Raw genomic sequence first — 18,507 nt, 5'->3', positions numbered from 1 at the left:
TGGGATCTCTGCCCTCTTTCCTGTGTTCAGCCATAAGGTCAGAACCAGTGCCATTTGTTTGTGAATTGGTGATCCTCATACCTCCTCTATTTTTCCATTTCAAGGCCCTGAAACTTCTCTCCACAGAATCCTACCTCTCCTCCCCATGAGAGGATGAGGCATTTCAGCCAAGAGAAGTCCAAGTCTCTTACGGGCTACACCCTACTGATCCTCTCTCCAGGTGAGATGGCCAGGACCCACCCCAACCCCCACCTCTCCTGACAGCCCCATTAGCAGAGGCGCTGTGAATGCTGTCCTGAAGAAGGGTATAGTCCTTCTACAGCCTGAAGATGCTCACAGAATTCACATGCATCGCAAGGGGAATTGCCTGAATCTTTGCCCGAGCGCTCTCCTCAAATCCCCCCAAGGGGCTTGGCTTGTGCTCTCAGCTTGCTGGATATTCACCATGGCTGCCCCACCGCCTTCAGCAGAGGTTGTCCAGCAAGTGTTTGCCAACTTAAAGGGCTAGTACCACAGACTGGCAAAGTATGTCCATGGGCAGAATGAAAAACAAACACATACCAGGGAAAGTTCTAGGTAACTGCCTTAATAACTTGCTTTGGAAATTACTGTTTTAAATGACAGAACACTAAAGACCTGTAACATGTCAGTCCTTTATTTTTTCATAACCTTGCAACAAAGTAAAGGCGGAGAGAGGTGTACAATTTAAGGTGCCAGAATTACATCAGATTTGCACTCCAGGGTCAGTGCTCCCTGACATTGCCCGCTTCCTTTTTTTGGCCACGACCCTGGGACTCAGAACTTTGTAAGTTACTGGTAAAACGCCACCAGATTTTCTAGGTAGGTCAGAGGAAACTCAGGTGGAGTTTTAAGCCTCCATAGATGAGCCAGACATAGCAATGATTTACAATGTCTTTGTTACTGCTATTCAGTGCCCAGCTGCTAGAGATGGCTAAAGGCCAGGAGGGCTCCAGAACATTCTAAGCCTGGTAAATATTTCTGTTGGGAATTCTTTAATCTCACTACAAACTCTGACAAGAGACCACGACCTTAATCTCCCCCGGCATGAGTGGTTAGTCTTGATCTTAGGCCGAATAATGAAATGCCCCCAAATGTGCAAAGTAAATCTTATTAATGTCAATACTACATTATATATACCATGTAAGGGCACCAGAAATCAATTTACCTCAAAACAGGAAAGTTTCCGGTGGTCCGAAGAGAACACCTCAGACATCCTTTTCTACATCAGAAACCAGGAATATGCACGGAAACCCCAAAACGGAAATTAGCATTCACCGAACACCTACAGAGTTCTAGTTCCATTCACACTCGTTAACTCGTTTAATTCCCGCTACCAGGTAGGTGTAATTGTTAACAATTTACATTCCCGATTACACAAGAGATTTGAAAGTCGCTCAAGGTGACACACTGCAGCAACAAGAATCAGGATTTGAATCCGGAGAGGAGTCCTTCCCCAGGCACCTCAGCCCCGGCGCAGAAAACGGTCTGCCGCGGGGAAATTAATGACCCACAGCCACCCTGTGGCTCTGCGCCATAACTGGGAGACAACCTGGTTCTCGTGACTCCGCAGCAGTACTGTTTTCACCCAAGTGCATGACTGCGGGAGTAAAGCGACCACGTGAGCCCTCTCCCTCCCCGGGCTAGGGACAGTGCCTGTCTGGCCAAGGGCAAGTCACAGGTGCGACAACGTGCCTGGACCGGATCCGGAGCCCCAGGGCGCGAGCTCCCCCGCAGCGTCACCAGGATGACCTGAGGGAGGGAACCTGACCAGGTGTGGCCTCCCGATGCAGCAAGTTACAAGTGCGCTGAAGTGTGGATCGGGGCTCGGACAACTCCGTAATACTGGGATCGCGAGGAAGGAACTATGACCTCGGTCGCGGCCTCTATCTATAAGCCTCGCTTGACGACCTCCAGGGACCGGGTGAGGGTCCCCAGCGGCCTCCGCCGCTGACTCCAGGCGGTGCCAAGACGCAGAGGCAAGGCCGCAGGGAAGGGGCTGGCCCTCCCCACGTGGACAAGCTCTCCTCTGGGGGCGTGACCACAGCGCCGGGCCGACCTATGAGCGCCGCCGTCTGGCTCATCCGGCCGGGCTGGCGGGGTCTGCGTCATCCCGGGGGTGGGGCTCCTGGCCGGCGCGAGGCGCGGCGGGTCACGCGGGGCGCGGCGCCGGCTATAAGTAGGGGCTAGCGGCGTGCGCTGCCAGAGTGATGGCTGCCGGCGCGCGCTGCGTGCTTTCTCTTCTCCGCTGCTGAGGCGCCAGCGGCTGCTTCCAGGGTCGGTCGCCAGCCCCGTGGAGCCATCCCCAGAGCCTCCGCCCCACGTCGTGTGCTCTTCGATAGAAGGTGCGTGCGTCCGTGGTTCTAGCCCTCCGCCTGGACCTCGCCTCCCGTTCGGCTCCTCGTTTTCTTTGGTGAGTGGAGGCGCCACCTTGGAAAGGCTCTTTCTTCTCCCCGGGGCCCAGTGTGGGCGCGGCGGCACTGGGGTTGGCCGGTTGGGCCGGCGCCGGTGGCGCAGTGGGGTTCTGCTTTCGTCGCTGACCGCTTCCCCATCCCACCCCACCCCGCCCCGCCCGCCTGCCCGCCCGTCTGTTCGTTCGTTCGCTCGTTCGCCTGCCCGCCCGCGGGCCTTTTTGGCGGTCCCCTGGTGGCGCGCGCGCGCGCGGGAACGGCCCTTTTCCGGTTTTCGTGGGGAGGGCGCGCGCGGGCCGGCTGCTCGGGGGCCGGGCCGGGCGCGCGCTGGCGGAGGTGGTCCCCGGCGCCACGTGCCCGACCCGTTCTCTCCGGGTCGGGGGACAGCGGATCGCGGATGGCGGGTCCGGCCGGGGCCCCCTAGTCCCAGTGGGTCGGCGTGGAGTGCGGGACCAGCCCCCAAGGGCCCACTGCTATTGTTATTCCTCTCCCTTCCTCCTTCCAGGATGAACTTGCGTCCTTTCTCTTCTCCGCCATGGAATTCTGCTCCGTGTTCCTAGCCCTCCAGAACCAAAGAAACCCCAGACAACAGATGCCCATACGCAGCGTATAGCAGTAACTCCCCAGCTCGGTTTCTGTGCCGTAGTTTACAGTATTTAATTTTATGTAATATATATTATTTATTATAGCATTTTTGATACCTCATATTCTGTTTACACATCTCGAACACCGCTCAGTAATTCTCTGATTCATTCAAGAACCACTACTCTAGAGAATGGCAACGACCGTGGCTCCGCTCATTACCACTGCTATTGCTGCTACTGCCGCTTCTAGTCCGTCAGTGAACTACCTATGGATGCTCATCCTGGGTTTTATTATTGCGTTCGTCCTGGCATTCTCCGTGGGAGCCAATGATGTAGCAAATTCGTTTGGTACAGCCGTGGGATCAGGTGTAGTGACCCTCAAGCAAGCTTGCATCTTAGCTAGTATCTTTGAGACAGTGGGCTCTGTCCTCCTGGGGGCCAAAGTGAGCGAGACGATCAGGAAGGGCTTAATTGACGTGGAGATGTACAACTCGACCCAGGTGCTGCTGATGGCCGGCTCCGTCAGTGCGATGTTTGGTGAGTTCTCTACCACCACCGCCTCCGCCCCGATTGTCCTCTTGGTGGGTGAGCGAATTCTCATCATGGGTAGTTCCATTCTTGTGTTCTGAAGCTTTTCAGATGGTTACGTTCAGTGACATGCGCTGCGTACATTACTGGAATTCTGCCTTGTGTCTTAATCAGACTTGACGTGTTTTCAGGTTCTGCGGTATGGCAACTAGTGGCTTCTTTCTTGAAGCTGCCCATTTCTGGAACCCATTGCATCGTCGGTGCAACCATTGGTTTCTCCTTGGTGGCAAAGGGGCAGGAAGGTGTCAAGTGGTCTGAACTAATAAAAATTGGTACGTTTCATTCTAAATATCTTTTTATTGTCGTGTTACCACAAGGAGGAGGCGTTTTGTGTGGGAGTAAGTAGATGGTGTCAAGTTGGAGGGATGGATTAAAGTTTTGAAAAAGGAGGACTGAGAGGGAGGAGTGTTTGGGTTTCTGATTTTCATTAGTTGATGTTTCTCTTAATGTGTTCTATTCCAGTGTTGTCTTGGTTCGTCTCTCCTCTGCTTTCTGGTATTATGTCTGGGATTTTATTCTTCCTGGTTCGTGCATTCATCCTCCGTAAGGTAATCTTTCTCCCCCCACCCCCACCCCCCACATGACCTGGAGTAGGTCACATTCAGTGGTATTCAAACCGATAGCATTTTTACAATTGTGATGGGTGTGTAGGAGTGTGACCTTGGAGAGTTAAAAACATTGTTTTGTACCTAACTTCTTTGAAAGAAGAAAGTTTTCAATACCCAAGAAGGCATTTGGAAAGGAGAAATTGAATGAACACTAAGGGGTGCCAAGAAATTGGAGAGATTGAAAGCAGAAAAAAATTAATGTATTTGGCGTGGCTTTGTTTAGCTGTATGCAGGTTACTACTTTAAACCACCATCATAGGCAGACCCACCTTTTTTTTTTTATTTGAGGATAATTGCTTTACAGTGTCATGTTGGTTTCATCTGTACAACAACTTGAATCAGCCGTAAGTGTTACATGTATCTCCTCCTCGAGCCTGAATCAGACCTCCCCACCCCCAGGTCATCACAGAGCACTAGCCTAGGGCTCCCTGTGTCACACAGCAGCATCCCACTAGCTGTTTTACACGTGGTAGTTTATGTATGTCAGTGCTACTTTCTCAATTCGTCCCAGCTTCCCCTTCTCCCCCCGCTGTGTCCACAAGCCCATCTGCTGCTCTATCTCAGGCCAGTTTGAACTGTAAGCTTGAGTGCCCCAGGTGGCTTTTTCTTAACTGCCAGTTAAAATGGAATAGTTTGGGTCCCTACCTAATTATCTTTGTAGTGTTGATTATTGAAACCAGTTTATGAACTTCATGGTGGGGACTCATACCTCTCACAGTGACGTGACTTTAATATCTCAGAATAGGTAAAAAGGAACCAAGAAAGGTAAAAATCACAAAAGTCTATTTAGTTGGCAGAAAAATTTCAGATAGCCATTTAATTTCCTGTCCCTTTGAAAATCCCTTTTGAGGGACCCGATAGCATTTCTTTTATCATGAAGTCTGATGCTGGCTCCAAAATAAATGTAGACAACAAGGGATGTTATTGGACTGAGTTACAGTAAAAATAAATGCATTTTTTTTCTCAGTAAACAAACTTGTCCTTTTTCTGAGGTGAATGACTTTAATAGTCTATTGTAAGTTCTTAAATTCTTCTAAACTGAAGAAATCTAAGTGAAAGGAGACAGGTAGCTTAATCCCAAGTGGTAAGAATGTACTGAGCCATTTGTTTGGTCTAGTTCTAAGCTTCTCTTGGGAGGATTTCTACTTTCTATGGAAATTCTATGATTGGTATAAAGTGACTCACTAATCTGTTTACCATGGCCTGAGTCTGGCAAAAGATAGCAATGTAATACTTTGAAAACTTGAAACCTCTATAGCTTGGTATAATTTGAGAGTAAAAATTGTCTTATTAAGGAAGCAGGTAATGATTTGCGCCTACCCTCCCACTCCCCACTTCTGTAGAATATAATAGGATGCCTCAGTTTGAGGGCAACTTAGCCAGGGATCAGAACGCAGGAGAATTAATAGAACCCCCTGTTAGGAATTCCTGCTCATAAAAGTTTTTTTTCCATAGTTTTATTTATCTTTGGCTGTGCTGGGTCTTTGCAGGTGTGAGGGCCTTTCTCCAGTTGCAGTGTGAGGGCCCCTCTTTGCCATGGCCTCTCCCACTGGGGCTCCTGGGCTCTAGAGCACAAACTCAGTTGTGGTGCACAGGCCCAGTTGCTCCCTCTGGCACGTGGGATCTTCCCAGACCAGGGATCGAACCCATGTCTCCTTCATTGGCACCCCACTGGGCCACCAGGGAAGGCTTTGCACATAAAGGTTTTACACTGGTCTGATTCTTTTGATTCTGCTGAGGCTTTGTGTGTCTCAAACCAAAATAGATTTCTTTTCTGGAGTAGAAATGGTCATGCTCTCAGGTGCAGAGTGGGATTTTCAGCTGCTCATACCTCTCATTTGGGGAACACATGCCAGGTATTTTTACCCTCAGTACTTGAGAGCTTAAGTTAGCTATATTAACTTGTAAACTATATATTCCTCATGGGGTATGAGGATGAACATGATCAAGAATGACTGGAATTGCATTTAAAACTACTCAGGATGAACTTGGAGAATCGACACTGGCACAACCTCCCCCTCCCCAGGGGCAGGCACATGCCCTTGTTTCTAATCTACCAATAAGAGATAGATTTTTAGGTGATAAGACTGACTATTTCTGGTTACTGTTAGACTTAAAACATCTCAAGAAAACATCTTTAGAATGGTCCTGGCTGTTAAAATCTAAATATTTGACCATTAAGATACTTTTCAACTAAGAATTCTGTTTCGGAAATTAATAACATTAAAAGGGCTTTTAGACATTTTCAGTCTTCTGAATGTTCTGAGGGTGTTGGTTAGCCTTGTAGGGAAGAGCAGAGTGAAAGTTAAGGACTGGGACAATAAACAAGGGATAGAGTAAAGAAGCCTTCCTGTTGAGTGTTTAAATTCCAGTCAAAGAAAATGGGTCTTTCAGTGTTCCTCCCTTCTGTCAGAAATCATGTTAAATCTATCTAGGGCATCTTTTCAGACATGTCCAGTGTATAAAAAAAGAACTATCCTGGTTGAAAATGAGTTGGGAAGACCACCCCCACTTCCTTTCCCACCCCATATAGCTAGGTGATGAGATGTTTACTTCGAGGTAAAGTTTTAAGTGTGTGTTTAGATGAGTCAGATGTTGGTAAACATTCTCATAAAACAGCCCTGGTTACCTCAGGGGAGTGGTTGAGTGGAGTTTGGAGGTAGCAGAAGGGAGGAAGAGAAGCCCCTACATAATGTCTGGAACCCTCATGGATTTTGATGTGGGTGTGGAGCAGGGGGAGTCTTAAGTTCCTTGGAGAATTTCTTAAAACCATAGATTATTCTTGAAAAAGGTATACACAGCTCAGGTTCATATCCTTACTACCCTGGGGGTGGGGCCCACATTGAGTGGCTCAGGGGTGCTTAGGTTTTATTGGCTCTTTTTATTTTGTCAGTTTCCTTATCTGTAGCATTCTTTTAGACTGCAGATTGGCGAGCTGATGCTCAGGTGGTTTTCATCAGGGCCCATCATCTCTGCTGATTGGGAATCGCACCTCTGCTTTCTGGTTCCTTAATTTTAAGCCATTAACTCAGTCTTCCCATGTATTATTGATGAGTCTTTTCCTTGTCTCTACCTCTCCAAGATTTTCCATTGGATCTAACATAGCATTAAACCTTTAGGCTGACAACATCTTTGAGGTTTAGCCTTCCCATGTGTTAAGAAGTGCTCTTTTTTTTCCTTAGAATTTATTTTTGGCTATGTTGGGTCTTCGTTGCTGTGCGTGAACCTCTCATTGGGGGTGACTTCTTGTTGCAGGGCACCGGGTCTAGGCACTTGGACTTCATTAGTTGTGGGACATGGGCTTAGTAGTTGTTGCTTCCAGGCTCTAGAGCACAGGCTTAGTAGTTGTGGTACACATACTTACTTGCTCCTAGGCCTGTGGGATCTTCTAGGAACCAGGGATTGAACCCGTGTCCCTTGTATTGACAGCTAGATTCTTAACTGCGCCACCAGGGATTTGCTGATGGCTCAGCGAGTGAAGAATCTGCCTGCAGTGCAGGAGATGCAGGTTCAGCCCCTGGGTTGGGAAGATCCCCTGGAGGAGGAAATGGCAACTCACTCCAGTATTTTCGCCTGAAAAATCCAGTGGACAGAGGAGCCCGGCAGGTTACAGTCCATGGGGTTGCAAAGAGGTGCCGCCAGGGAAGCCCTGTGCTCTTGTTTCCAGTCACACCGGCCTCCTTGCTGTTCCTCAAGATAATTCAAGCATTTGCTTCAGGGTCTCTGTATTTGCTGATGTCTCTGGGACATTCTGCCTTCCAGATAGCTTATTCTCTAGCTCCTGTTTCTCCACTTGGGTGTGTACCTGGCTACATGGCTTTATGGCTTGTTGACGTAATACATCTGTGTCTTGGCTCCAATAACAGTCTTTGGACTACCCCCTCCCCGAAAATTAAAAGTGTGCTCCTCCTTCCATCTCCTTCCCCTTCTTTTTCTTCAGAGCATCATCTTGTGTTAGAATGTCAACGTCAGCTCTGTGAGAGCAGAGACTTTCATCTCATTCACTCCCATATTTTCGTGCCTGAATTGGTGCTTGGCACACAGTCTGAATGAGATGACCTCGTATATGATTGATTTTTATCTTAGCACTTTGGTAAATCATTAGTTGTGGCTTATTTATCAAATGTCTAGATAAGATGGTTGTCGCTAGTATATTCTACATGTTTTATATTTGAGAAGTCATTGCAGGTATAAAGTCAGGTAAGAGATGTTGTAATAACTCAGTCTGTTTTTTGACCTCTCACAAATGTAGAATACATCTTCAGGTGTGTGCTCAGAGTTTTATCTGGACATAAGGTACCTTAGAGCCTTGGTCCCCACCCCCCTGTTACGAACTGGGCCACACATGAGGTGAGCGGTTGTCTTCCATGAAACCCATCCCTGGTGCCACAAAGGTTGGGGACCACTGCCTTAGAGGACTGGAAGTTGAAACTGACCGTCCAGGACATCACTAGTCATCCGTAATAGGTAGCCTTGTTAATGTGATCAGTTGCTCAGTCCTGTCCAACTCTTTTCGACCCCATGGACTGTAGCCCACCAGGTTCCTCTGTCCATGGGGTTTTTAGGCAAGAGTACTGGAGTGGGTTGCCATCCCCTTCTTCAGGGGAGAATAACAGCAACAAGAAAAACCCCGACCAACCCCCCAAACATAAAATCAAACACAAATTCAGATAGATGTAGATCAGCCTTGGTAGGGGGACTTCCAGGAGCAATGTAGGAAAAGACCATTTGTCCTCAGACTACCATGGAGAGAGTTACTGGCTGGTACTGTAATTCCTGGAGCTGCCCTTTGATAAGGTTCTGTGGAAATGGGTTAACTTTTTACAGCTTTTAAGGTCTTGATCTTTATGATAATGATCATTTTACAGGCAGATCCAGTTCCTAATGGGTTGCGAGCTTTGCCAGTGTTCTATGCCTGCACGATTGGAATCAACCTCTTTTCCATCATGTACACTGGAGCACCATGTAAGTACACATCAGAATATTTAAATGTGAATTTAAAGTTGTTTCTAAAACTTGCATTAAATGCCCAATTTACCCCTTTTTGCTTTACAGGGCTGAAATCTACTAGAAGGTGACTGGCCTGCGCCCATTTCAGAAGGCTGCAGGCTAGTGTACGCTGAGTTTAACCTAGATAGTTTTTCAACCAAAGAGACCTGCTCAGATTCTAAATCACTACAGACCTTTACTCTTTAGTCTTCACAGGATCCACCGATAATTTGATCTTATCCCTCCCTCTCTCCTACCTGTGCTAAAAATACCTGGAATTGATGTTAACCTCAACTTCTGACTGCCGAAGAGTCATTAGTTATATGTTGTCTTCGAAATATCAGTCGTTTATGACTGGTTTGCTGGATATTCTCATTTTTCTCTCCCAGTTGGAGCTGCTTTGTTTTCTAAGTCCTAAATTTACTCCCTGAATCTGCTTGAATAAGAAGAGTTGGGATGTTTAACACCTGCTCTGTGTGCACTTGGAAGAAGAATTGATGCAGCTAAGAGGAAAAATATTTGTGAGAATATAAAGCTTGAAATGTTACCTTTATGTTGGTACAAAGGCAAAGCACGGATTAAATTAGGATGATACATGTTCAATTTAGCCTCTGAAAAAATGGATAACCTGTAACTTGTCAGACAAAGTCTTATGCCTTGATTAGTCAGTTTCACTCTTGGGTTCATTTGGTTATATGGCCTCTGACTCATTGGCTCAGACTGTTGTGACTCGTTGGGAGAAAGACATTGTGCATTGCTGCTAGGACAGAGTGTGCTTATAGAGACGAAGTTTGGGGAAAAGATAACTGGAATGGTATCTTGAAGCTACTTATCCTTATTCTGTGTGCTCACAATTACAAATACTCTTTTTTAAAAATGCTCATTATGGCCCACTAAGTTGATTTCATATCTGACTAATGGAGTGTAACTTGCTTCATAAATCTCACTGAAGTAATAAGTCACTGACCAAAAATGGAGTGAGTGAAGTATTTTTTCTTTTAACTTTTTAAAATATTTATTATTAATTGAAGGATAACTGCTTTACAAAGTTGGTTTGATTTAGTGAAGTATTTTTTTTTTTTAGTGAAGTGTTTTTAACCTTGTCTCTATTCTTGGAATAATCAGGAAAGAAATTGGACAACTTTATGAGACTATTGATCTTATTAGGGGTTACCAGACTCCTTAACAAATAATAGAGGCAAAGAAAAGCTTGCATGCTGCATTTCCAATCTGCTTTAATTTGGGCTCTTCATGTCAAACTAAATTCTCCATGAGGCTCTAAGCACTCATGTTGCATGTGGTAGCAGCACAGCTTATAGTTCAATGAAATTAGAAACTCAAGTTTTCAATCATTCTTTGAAAAGGGAACATGGATATTTTTTTGTCTTGTCCTTTGGTGGATCATTTACAAGAAAAACCAGTCTCATTTCCACTTTTTGACTTGGAACGTAGACAAATTTAAATTGTGATAGATTGATTAATTTTCATGTATATTTTAGTTTGTGTGACTAATTGCATAATTCAGATTGATAACAGTTAAAATGGAAAGATTGTGTCACTACAGAACTTTAGTTTTGAAGGGGCCTCCATTTATATCTGATTTTTAAATATGAATTACTTTGAGGGAAAATAGTTTCCATTTTATAAGTAATACCTAATAAGCAAAAGAGTCACAAGTACCTAAGATATTCTTGTATAAACCACAGATCATTATAGCATCTTTTTAGGCTTAAATAGTGATCTCTGGTGCTTTACCCTTATCATTAATATAGGCTAGTGGCTTGGAGCCTGTTGGCACTTGTGATAACCAGGTGACTAGTTAATGATCTCTGAGCCATGTGAGAAGTAGGCAAAAGTCTGATTAAATGTGACTTTTTAGTGTGATTACTACCCTACTGTTTTCCTTTTGTGTAAGACAGCCCTTTGAACCTTTCTTATCTTTTGATAGATAATGTCCAAGTTTTCTGTATCTTAGTTTGATAAAGCATCCTAAGAGATAATCTTGCTCTAGCTAGTTTACAATGGATGTAATAACTTCCACAGAGAACTAATGATATCAGCATGAGAGAAGTGAAGACTGAGGTACTTGCCTTCTTTAACATTAAAATCCATGTGCCAACATAACACATGGATTTGGTGTGTGCAGCTATTCCAGCTGGAGGCTGGGCAGTGGAATGCTTCCATTTGCTTCATAGTTGGTTGCAGATCCTCAGTGTTAATGATCCTTTACTCTTCAAAGCAAAGAAAGGAAAAAGCCTAGTATGTGAAGGAGCTTGGGAGATGGGTAGTCTAGCTGGTGTGGGCCAGACGGTTGTGGGTTTCAGATGCTATGGGATTTTTCTCCCAAATTCCTCTAGCCAGGAGCACAGTAAAGCCTGTGGGCCTCAGGCTTGGCAGCAGCAGTGAAGGATGATGGGCTGGCATGGGAACCCCGGAATCCCCAGAGGAGGGTTTACACGTTGTTACATGGGGCCTGTTGCCCTGGGGTTTTCAAGATGCACCGTTTTATCTCCTAGTGCTGGGCTTTGACAAACTTCCTCTGTGGGGTACCATCCTCATCTCGGTGGGCTGTGCAGTTTTCTGTGCCCTTATCGTCTGGTTCTTTGTATGTCCAAGGATGAAGAGAAAAATCGAACGTAAGTAACAAATCATAGCAAAAAAATTCTAACTCATGATGTGTTTGCCTTTTTGTTTGTTTGTTTGGCCATCTGTAAAAATCCTCTACTTGGATAGGTTGGTAAAGCCAGAAACATTTAAATGGAAATTTGGGGATATAGGTTTATTGTCCAGAAGATGTTCTTATTAACATAATATGACCTGAGACCTAGTCACGAGGCACATTTGACCTTATTTGGGCTGCCGGACAGGCTAGGCAGTTCATCTACTGTTCCTTTTTTTTTTTTAACTGTACCTTGATCACTCGTCAGTGATATGCTAGATAGATACAAAGAAGCTGTAGTCTACATTAATTGAGAGGATGAGGATTCACTGATGAAAAATAAAAGGTATGAGATACCTTCACAGGAAACATTTACCAAAACGACTACCATATATAGCTTAAGTCAGGTTCAAGTATTCAGAACTAGGTTCGTATGTACCTCTGACTTTAGATTTGGTTAATTCTCAGCACTGGAGCGCACATGAAGGGATACAGAGTATTCCAGTAGAATCAAATATGGAATGTTTTGATTGGTATCAGTCTCTATACCTTATATTTCTGTGCTCACTGATTGAGCTCTCTTGAAGTCATGTTTTTCTGCCCTTCTCATCTGTGAATGCTGGGGTGGTGATTTCACTTGTTTCTTGGAAGCAGCAGAGAGCCGCATGGACTGCAGTGGCAGCAGCAGGATGCTGCGTCATACAGCTGGGCTGAGGAGCCTCTGAGAGGCTCTGAGCTCAGTCCTTCAGGCCTTTGTGACCTCGTTTTTCCCTCAGGCTGGGAGGAGACAAATCTTGCTAAGGTTTGATATCCTGGGCTGTTGCCTGACTGGGATGTCTAAATGCCCCCGGGGCATTGGTACGGAAGCAGAAAACATTCCCTCCTCATCATGGGATCAAGCACCATAAGGCACTTCTCTTTGTTTATATAGAGGCAGAAATTCAAGTCACCTTGAGTTGCCTGCATTGAGCTGAGTCATGTTGCTTGAACTCATGAACTGAAATTGCAGGCCATTCCTTTTTTAAAAGAACATGCAAGAACTTCCCTGGTGGCCCAGTGACTAAGACTCCACACTCCCAGCGCAGGAGGCTTGAATTTGATCCCTGGTCAGGGAACCAGATCACCTACTGCAACTCTGGCCCAATGCAGCCAAATTCATTGTTAAATTTTTAAAAAATGCATGAAATTCAGTTACTTTTCAGTTGCCAGTCAACGTCTCCCTACTTGAGTTACTTCCTACTACAGAAGGGATCAGCAGGACGCTCAGAATTTTTTTTTTCATTTGACTGTACTGGGTCTTAGTTATGGCACATGTATCAGGTTCTCTGAGCAAGGTTCGAACCCAGGACCCCTGCATTGGAAGCTCAGAGTCTTAGACACTGGGCCACCAGATTTTACTGTCTGGGCCTTCCCTGAATAAAGTTTACAACCCCTGATACTAGGATGTTCTGCATTTGCATCTCTGGTTCCTTCCTAAATGAGAAATAGGAGATGTGGCAAATAAAGCAGACAGAAAAATTATCCCGAATTTTCACCTAAGTTTACATGTGGCCTTACTTTGAGATGGATTTTTTTTTTTTTTTTGAGGAGGAAAAGGGGAAATGAACAAGTTAGTTTGGTCACAACCAAAGAAAAATATGCTTCTATCCTTCTTTTCTAGGAGAAATCAAGTCTAGTCCTTCGGAAAGCCCCTTAATGGAAAAAAAGAATAGCTTGAAAGAAGACCATGAAGAAACAAAGTTGTCACTCAGTGACATTGAAACAAGGAATCCTGTTTCGGAGGTGGGCTCAGCCACCGTGCCCCTCAGGGCTGTGGTGGAGGAGAGGACAGTCTCATTCAAACTTGGAGACCTGGAAGAAGCTCCCGAGCGAGAGAGGCTTCCCAGTGTGGACCTGAAAGAGGAAACCAGCATCGACGGCTCTATGAACGGTGAGTGGGCTCCTTGGTGGAGACAGGCGGGTTTCCCTGTTGCCTGCACCACTGGGGGGCTCGTTCTTTGGATCGGATGCTCTTGGCATTGAGTGTTGGTACCTTTTGGTCTTGGCAGGTGCTGTGCAGTTGCCAAATGGGAACCTCGTTCAGTTTAGTCAAGCTGTCAGTAACCAGATTAGCTCCAGCGGCCATTACCAGTATCACACCGTGCACAAAGACTCCGGCTTGTACAAAGAGCTCCTGCATAAGTTACATCTTGCCAAGGTGGGAGACTGCATGGGAGACTCTGGTGACAAACCCTTGAGGCGCAATAATAGTTACACTTCCTACACCATGGCAATCTGTGGCATGCCTCTGGATTCCTTCCGCGCCAAAGAAGGCGAACAGAAGGGTGAAGAGATGGAGAAGCTGACGTGGCCTAACGCAGACAGCAAGAAGCGAATTCGAATGGACAGCTACACCAGTTACTGCAATGCTGTGTCTGACATTCACTCAGCGTCAGAGATGGACATGAGTGTCAAGGCAGAGATGGGTCTGAGCGACAGGAAAGGGAGCACTAGCTCCCTGGAAGAATGGTGCGACCAGGACAAGCCAGAAGTGTCTCTCCTCTTCCAGTTCCTGCAGATCCTCACGGCCTGCTTCGGGTCCTTTGCCCATGGTGGCAATGACGTCAGGTCAGTCAGTCAGGATTCTTGGCACGCTCATTCTATTTTTATACTGCATCATCCTTTTATATAAGGCTCGGTTTGTGGGACATTGAATAATGCAGATTGAATGAGATAAGAGCAATTGATGTACAAAACAGGAAGAAAAATTTCTTCAGAGAGATTACAAAGAATGCTTGTTTCCATTTCTGTAGGTGATAAACATATCTTTCACAGAGAAGCCATTTATCAAGATAGGATCTAGTTTTTTGATAAGAGTTACTGCCTCTAAAAAAAAAAAAAAGTTACTGCCCCTAGAATGAGTTTGTAGGCTATTAATCCTAGTTCTGTGGTTTGTAAACTATTCATGAAATTCAAATTTGCCTCAGATGGGCCTATAGAAAGACAGGCCACCAAATGTAGCGTGTTCCCTCTGAGAAGAACTCTCACGGTCTCCTGCTGTGTATGTTGGGAGCAGGGGGTTCCATTTGTTTCCCTTGAAAGACAGTTTGCTAATGAAAGCTTTGCTTTAGAAAACTTAGTAAAGCATTTAACAAATAGGATCTTGCCGAGTTGTAGTTTTGCCTGCAAAGTCATCTTTGCTCTTTTTCTTCCAGCAATGCCATTGGTCCTCTGGTTGCTTTGTATCTGGTTTATGACACTGGTGATGTTTCCTCAAAAGTAGCAACACCAATATGGCTTCTGCTCTATGGTGGTGTTGGTATCTGTATTGGTCTCTGGGTGTGGGGAAGGAGAGTCATCCAGACCATGGGGAAGGATCTGACACCCATCACGCCCTCTAGGTAAGTTGGTAAAGCAGGTTCTCAGGCTAATGATCTTGTTCTTAAGATAACATATGAGAAAGATGTGTGAGCTAAGACTTAATGACTGTATATTTGGCTTTTATCTGTGTTTATGGAGCCAATACTGATGTTTACCAAGTTCCTCAAAGTAGAAGTGCAAGCCTTTTAATAGTGGGCTTACAGAAAACCTTAAAACCTTAAACATTGGAAACCAGAAGAGGAATCTCATGGTCTGATTTAAAGCAGATTTCAGAAGTTTAGAACAAACTGAAGATGTCGGGTAGATAGCACTGCAGGATTGTGCGAACTTTTGCTAATTTACCACAATTTAAATTCCATTCTTGACTAGTGATCTATTTGTGTCCACAGCGGCTTCAGTATTGAGCTGGCATCTGCCCTCACTGTAGTAATTGCGTCGAATATTGGTCTTCCCATCAGCACGACACATTGTAAAGTAAGTGATAAAAGGGTACTGTGTCTTTTGAATGGTTTTAGTAGATATGTGGAGAGGTGTTTTTTGTTCTTTATTTCCTTTGATACTTTGGTTTAGAAAGTTTTACACTGTGGGAGTGTTCAAGAGTTCACAAGTGTAGGACAAGTGACTAAGAATGTAAAGACCCATTTTGCAATTCCTTGTGTCTCTTTTATTTAAGCAGATAATATATTTTATTATATCCTCCAAAATGTGAAAGCCCTTTTGAGGTAGCAAGCCTGTGAGGCTTGTTGGTCTGTCGAAGGGCAGTTTATAAAGCAAGCATGCACTCCAAGCCTCTTAGAATTGAAGCACCGAGAAACTTCCTGAATCCTAAGGTTGCTTGATGAGTAATAACTATAGGATATCTATAGAGAAGGAAACAAACTGGCTTTCTTAAGGAAATTTAAGTTGGTTCATCATGGAGCCTTTGAGTCATTTTTCTTCCAGCGAGATATGCAAATGATTTAGTTATTAGGTCTAATAGCAGCCTCCCTCTAGAATCTTTGGGAAACCTAACACTAAAAAAGAATCTGTTACTAAAGCAGTTTTTAATATGAGTGAAAGTATCAGTTGCTCAGTTGTGTCGGACTCTGCAGCCCCGTGGACTGTAGCCTGTCAGGCTCCTCTGTCCATGGGATTCTCCAGGCAAGACTACTAGAGTGGGTAGCCATTCCCTTCTCCAGGGGATCTTCCCAGCCCAGGGATCAAACCTAGGTCTCCCGCTTTGCAGGCAGATTCTTTACCATCTGAGCCACCAGGGAAGCCCTGTTATTAATAGTTCATTAAGTTCCAGCATCTCGGAAAAAGAGAATTTTCTTTTCCTATTCTGTTTTGCCCCAGTTACCACAGATTCATTGCTTGGATTTTATGCGGCCTTCATCTTGTTCCTAATACAAACCAGTTCTCATGGATCAGTGTGGTAGTCTGGGGCTCCTCACCTATATAAGGTCACAAGTCTTATTTAGCACAGTACCCTGGCACGTCAGTAACTAGTTCCTTGGTGGTTTCCTCCCACAGGTGGGCTCTGTTGTATCCGTTGGCTGGCTCCGATCCAAAAAGGCTGTCGACTGGCGACTCTTCCGCAACATTTTTATGGCCTGGTTCGTCACGGTCCCCATTTCGGGTGTCATTAGCGCTGCCATCATGGCAGTCTTCAAATACATCATCCTCCCAGCGTTAGGCTGTGTGTGATGGGAATTCAGGTCAATGTTTGGGACCACCTGACACATTTCCTGCTCCTTTGAAGAGTGACTGCAGTGTTACCGAAGACTGACAAAAGAATCTCTTTCGAGTTTGGGAGCTGTGGGAGGGAAGCTCTACTTGTGCTGTAACTGCTTTCGTGCTAAATATGACTTGTCTCAAAATTAGCTATGTAAAATAGCCAGGTTTCCACTGGTTCCTCTTGAGGTCCCTTTTCCCTCTGGGCTGTGAATTCCTGTATATATTTCTCTACTTTTTATATCAGGCTTCAGTTGCATTATGTTTTAATGTTGTCTCTGAAGATAACGTGATTTCTTTTCTTTTTTTTTTTTTAAACAACCATCCAGAGCCATTTGACAGAGTGTGCTCTGCTTTGTTGGTTTCACCAGCTTCTGCCCTAACATGCACGGGGACTTAACAAGAAACACCGTAACCCAAGCTTCCCTAGTAGTCTTAGAGAAATAGTCACTTGTACCCTGCCCACCAGTCGGCAGTGGCGGGTTCTCTTGGCATCTGTGGGAACGTCTAATAGGGTCTTAGGACGTGGTGAAAATTTAGGTTAGTAGTTCCTTCTTTGCAAGCAGTTCATTGACAATTCTTGCTAAGAAGAAGTAGGAAGAAAAATCCTTCTGGCAGTCTTGGGTATTTCTTTAAGATTTCTGACAGTGCAGGATGGATGAATGCTGTGGAATATGAACTTCAGGCAAAGTAAAATGGGCCAGCCTTCCATGTTCATCTGTCTACCTCTTAATAAATAAAAAGCCTACCGTTTTTAGAAACCTTGTCCTTGCTGGTTTTGTTCATACACATCTGTTTGCAGATCAGTTAGCCTCATGCATTCTTAGGAGAATGTAGTATCTTAGCAAGTGAGAACTGCCCCTTAGCAGCAGGCTCCCTTCTCCCTGAAACATTTCTTAAGATCCCAGAATATACATGACATTACTCCACAGGGGCTGTTCTAACAGACTAGGTTTGTTTTTTTTTTTTTTTTTAATACTAGCACATCTTGGACATTTCGTTAGCATGTATCTACTTGTTTTTAATAGCCACAAAGTTTACCTGTTCTGATGGATTATCTTATTATCAGATTCTTGTTGAGATTGTTTCTAGCATCGCTGTTAGGAAGAAGGCTAAAATGAGGGTTGTGTGTAGCTTAGCTACATTAAAAAATTCTCTGTTGGGAGAGTTCCCTGGTTGTTCAGGGAGGCACACGTGCTTCCAGCCTGATGGGCGGCCAGGGGAGGAGGGTATGTGCATAGATGTGATCCCTGGCCGTGGAAGTAAGATCCCACATGCTGTTGCAGTATGGCCAAACAAAGAACCCTTAAATTCCCAGTGTTCGGATTTTTCAATCTTGACACATTATCTCTCTTTATACTTGATCAGAATGGTTAAGCAAAAGTACATGGCTTAAAAAAGTTAACAAAACTAGGTTGATATGTCCTGTCCTCAGAGTTTTAGTTGTTTTTTTGGAAGCCAGACAGTAACAAGAATAAGGCTATGCCTACCTGGCCTGTGCCTGAGAAGTTAGATATGTGGTTAAGTACTTACCATGAAGTCACTTAGTAAATGCTCATCACTGCATGTCAGGCCTT

The 18,507-nt window shown here is 44.9% G+C and overlaps 2 protein-coding genes across 2 annotated transcripts in view; both read left to right on the top strand.

Annotated features, from left to right (window-relative positions):
- CHCHD5 (coiled-coil-helix-coiled-coil-helix domain containing 5) overlaps positions 1-649 on the top strand; it is a 66,065-nt gene extending 65,416 nt beyond the window's left edge. Inside the window, exon 5 of the transcript XR_006269441.1 lies at positions 127-649. The gene's annotated coding sequence lies outside the window, so the exon portion shown is untranslated. The remainder of the gene's footprint in view (positions 1-126) is intronic.
- Positions 650-1,896: 1,247 nt separating this feature from the next.
- SLC20A1 (solute carrier family 20 member 1) lies at positions 1,897-17,691 on the top strand. Its single transcript, XM_043468806.1, has 11 exons — positions 1,897-2,431; positions 2,935-3,550; positions 3,733-3,873; positions 4,064-4,149; positions 9,078-9,174; positions 11,715-11,834; positions 13,518-13,787; positions 13,906-14,464; positions 15,052-15,237; positions 15,607-15,691; positions 16,730-17,691. The coding sequence occupies exons 2-11, from the start codon at positions 3,205-3,207 to the stop codon at positions 16,901-16,903; spliced, it is 2,064 nt and encodes a 687-aa protein (XP_043324741.1). The 5' UTR covers positions 1,897-2,431; positions 2,935-3,204; the 3' UTR covers positions 16,904-17,691.
- The last annotated feature ends 816 nt before the right edge of the window (positions 17,692-18,507 follow it).

This window comes from Cervus canadensis, chromosome 5, assembly GCF_019320065.1.
Source record: "Cervus canadensis isolate Bull #8, Minnesota chromosome 5, ASM1932006v1, whole genome shotgun sequence".
Lineage (NCBI taxonomy): Eukaryota > Metazoa > Chordata > Mammalia > Artiodactyla > Cervidae > Cervus > Cervus canadensis.
Note: the sequence above shows the minus strand (reverse complement) of the source record. Positions and strands in the feature narration are given on the sequence as shown.

Coding starts and splice junctions, on each gene's coding strand:
- SLC20A1 (XM_043468806.1), top strand. CDS start 3,205: ATGGCAACGACCGTGGCTCCGCTCATTACCACTGCTATTGCTGCTACT. Junction 3,874..4,063: donor GTCTGAACTAATAAAAATTG/GTACGTTTCATT, acceptor GTTCTATTCCAG/TGTTGTCTTGGTTCGTCTCT. Junction 11,835..13,517: donor GATGAAGAGAAAAATCGAAC/GTAAGTAACAAA, acceptor CTTCTTTTCTAG/GAGAAATCAAGTCTAGTCCT.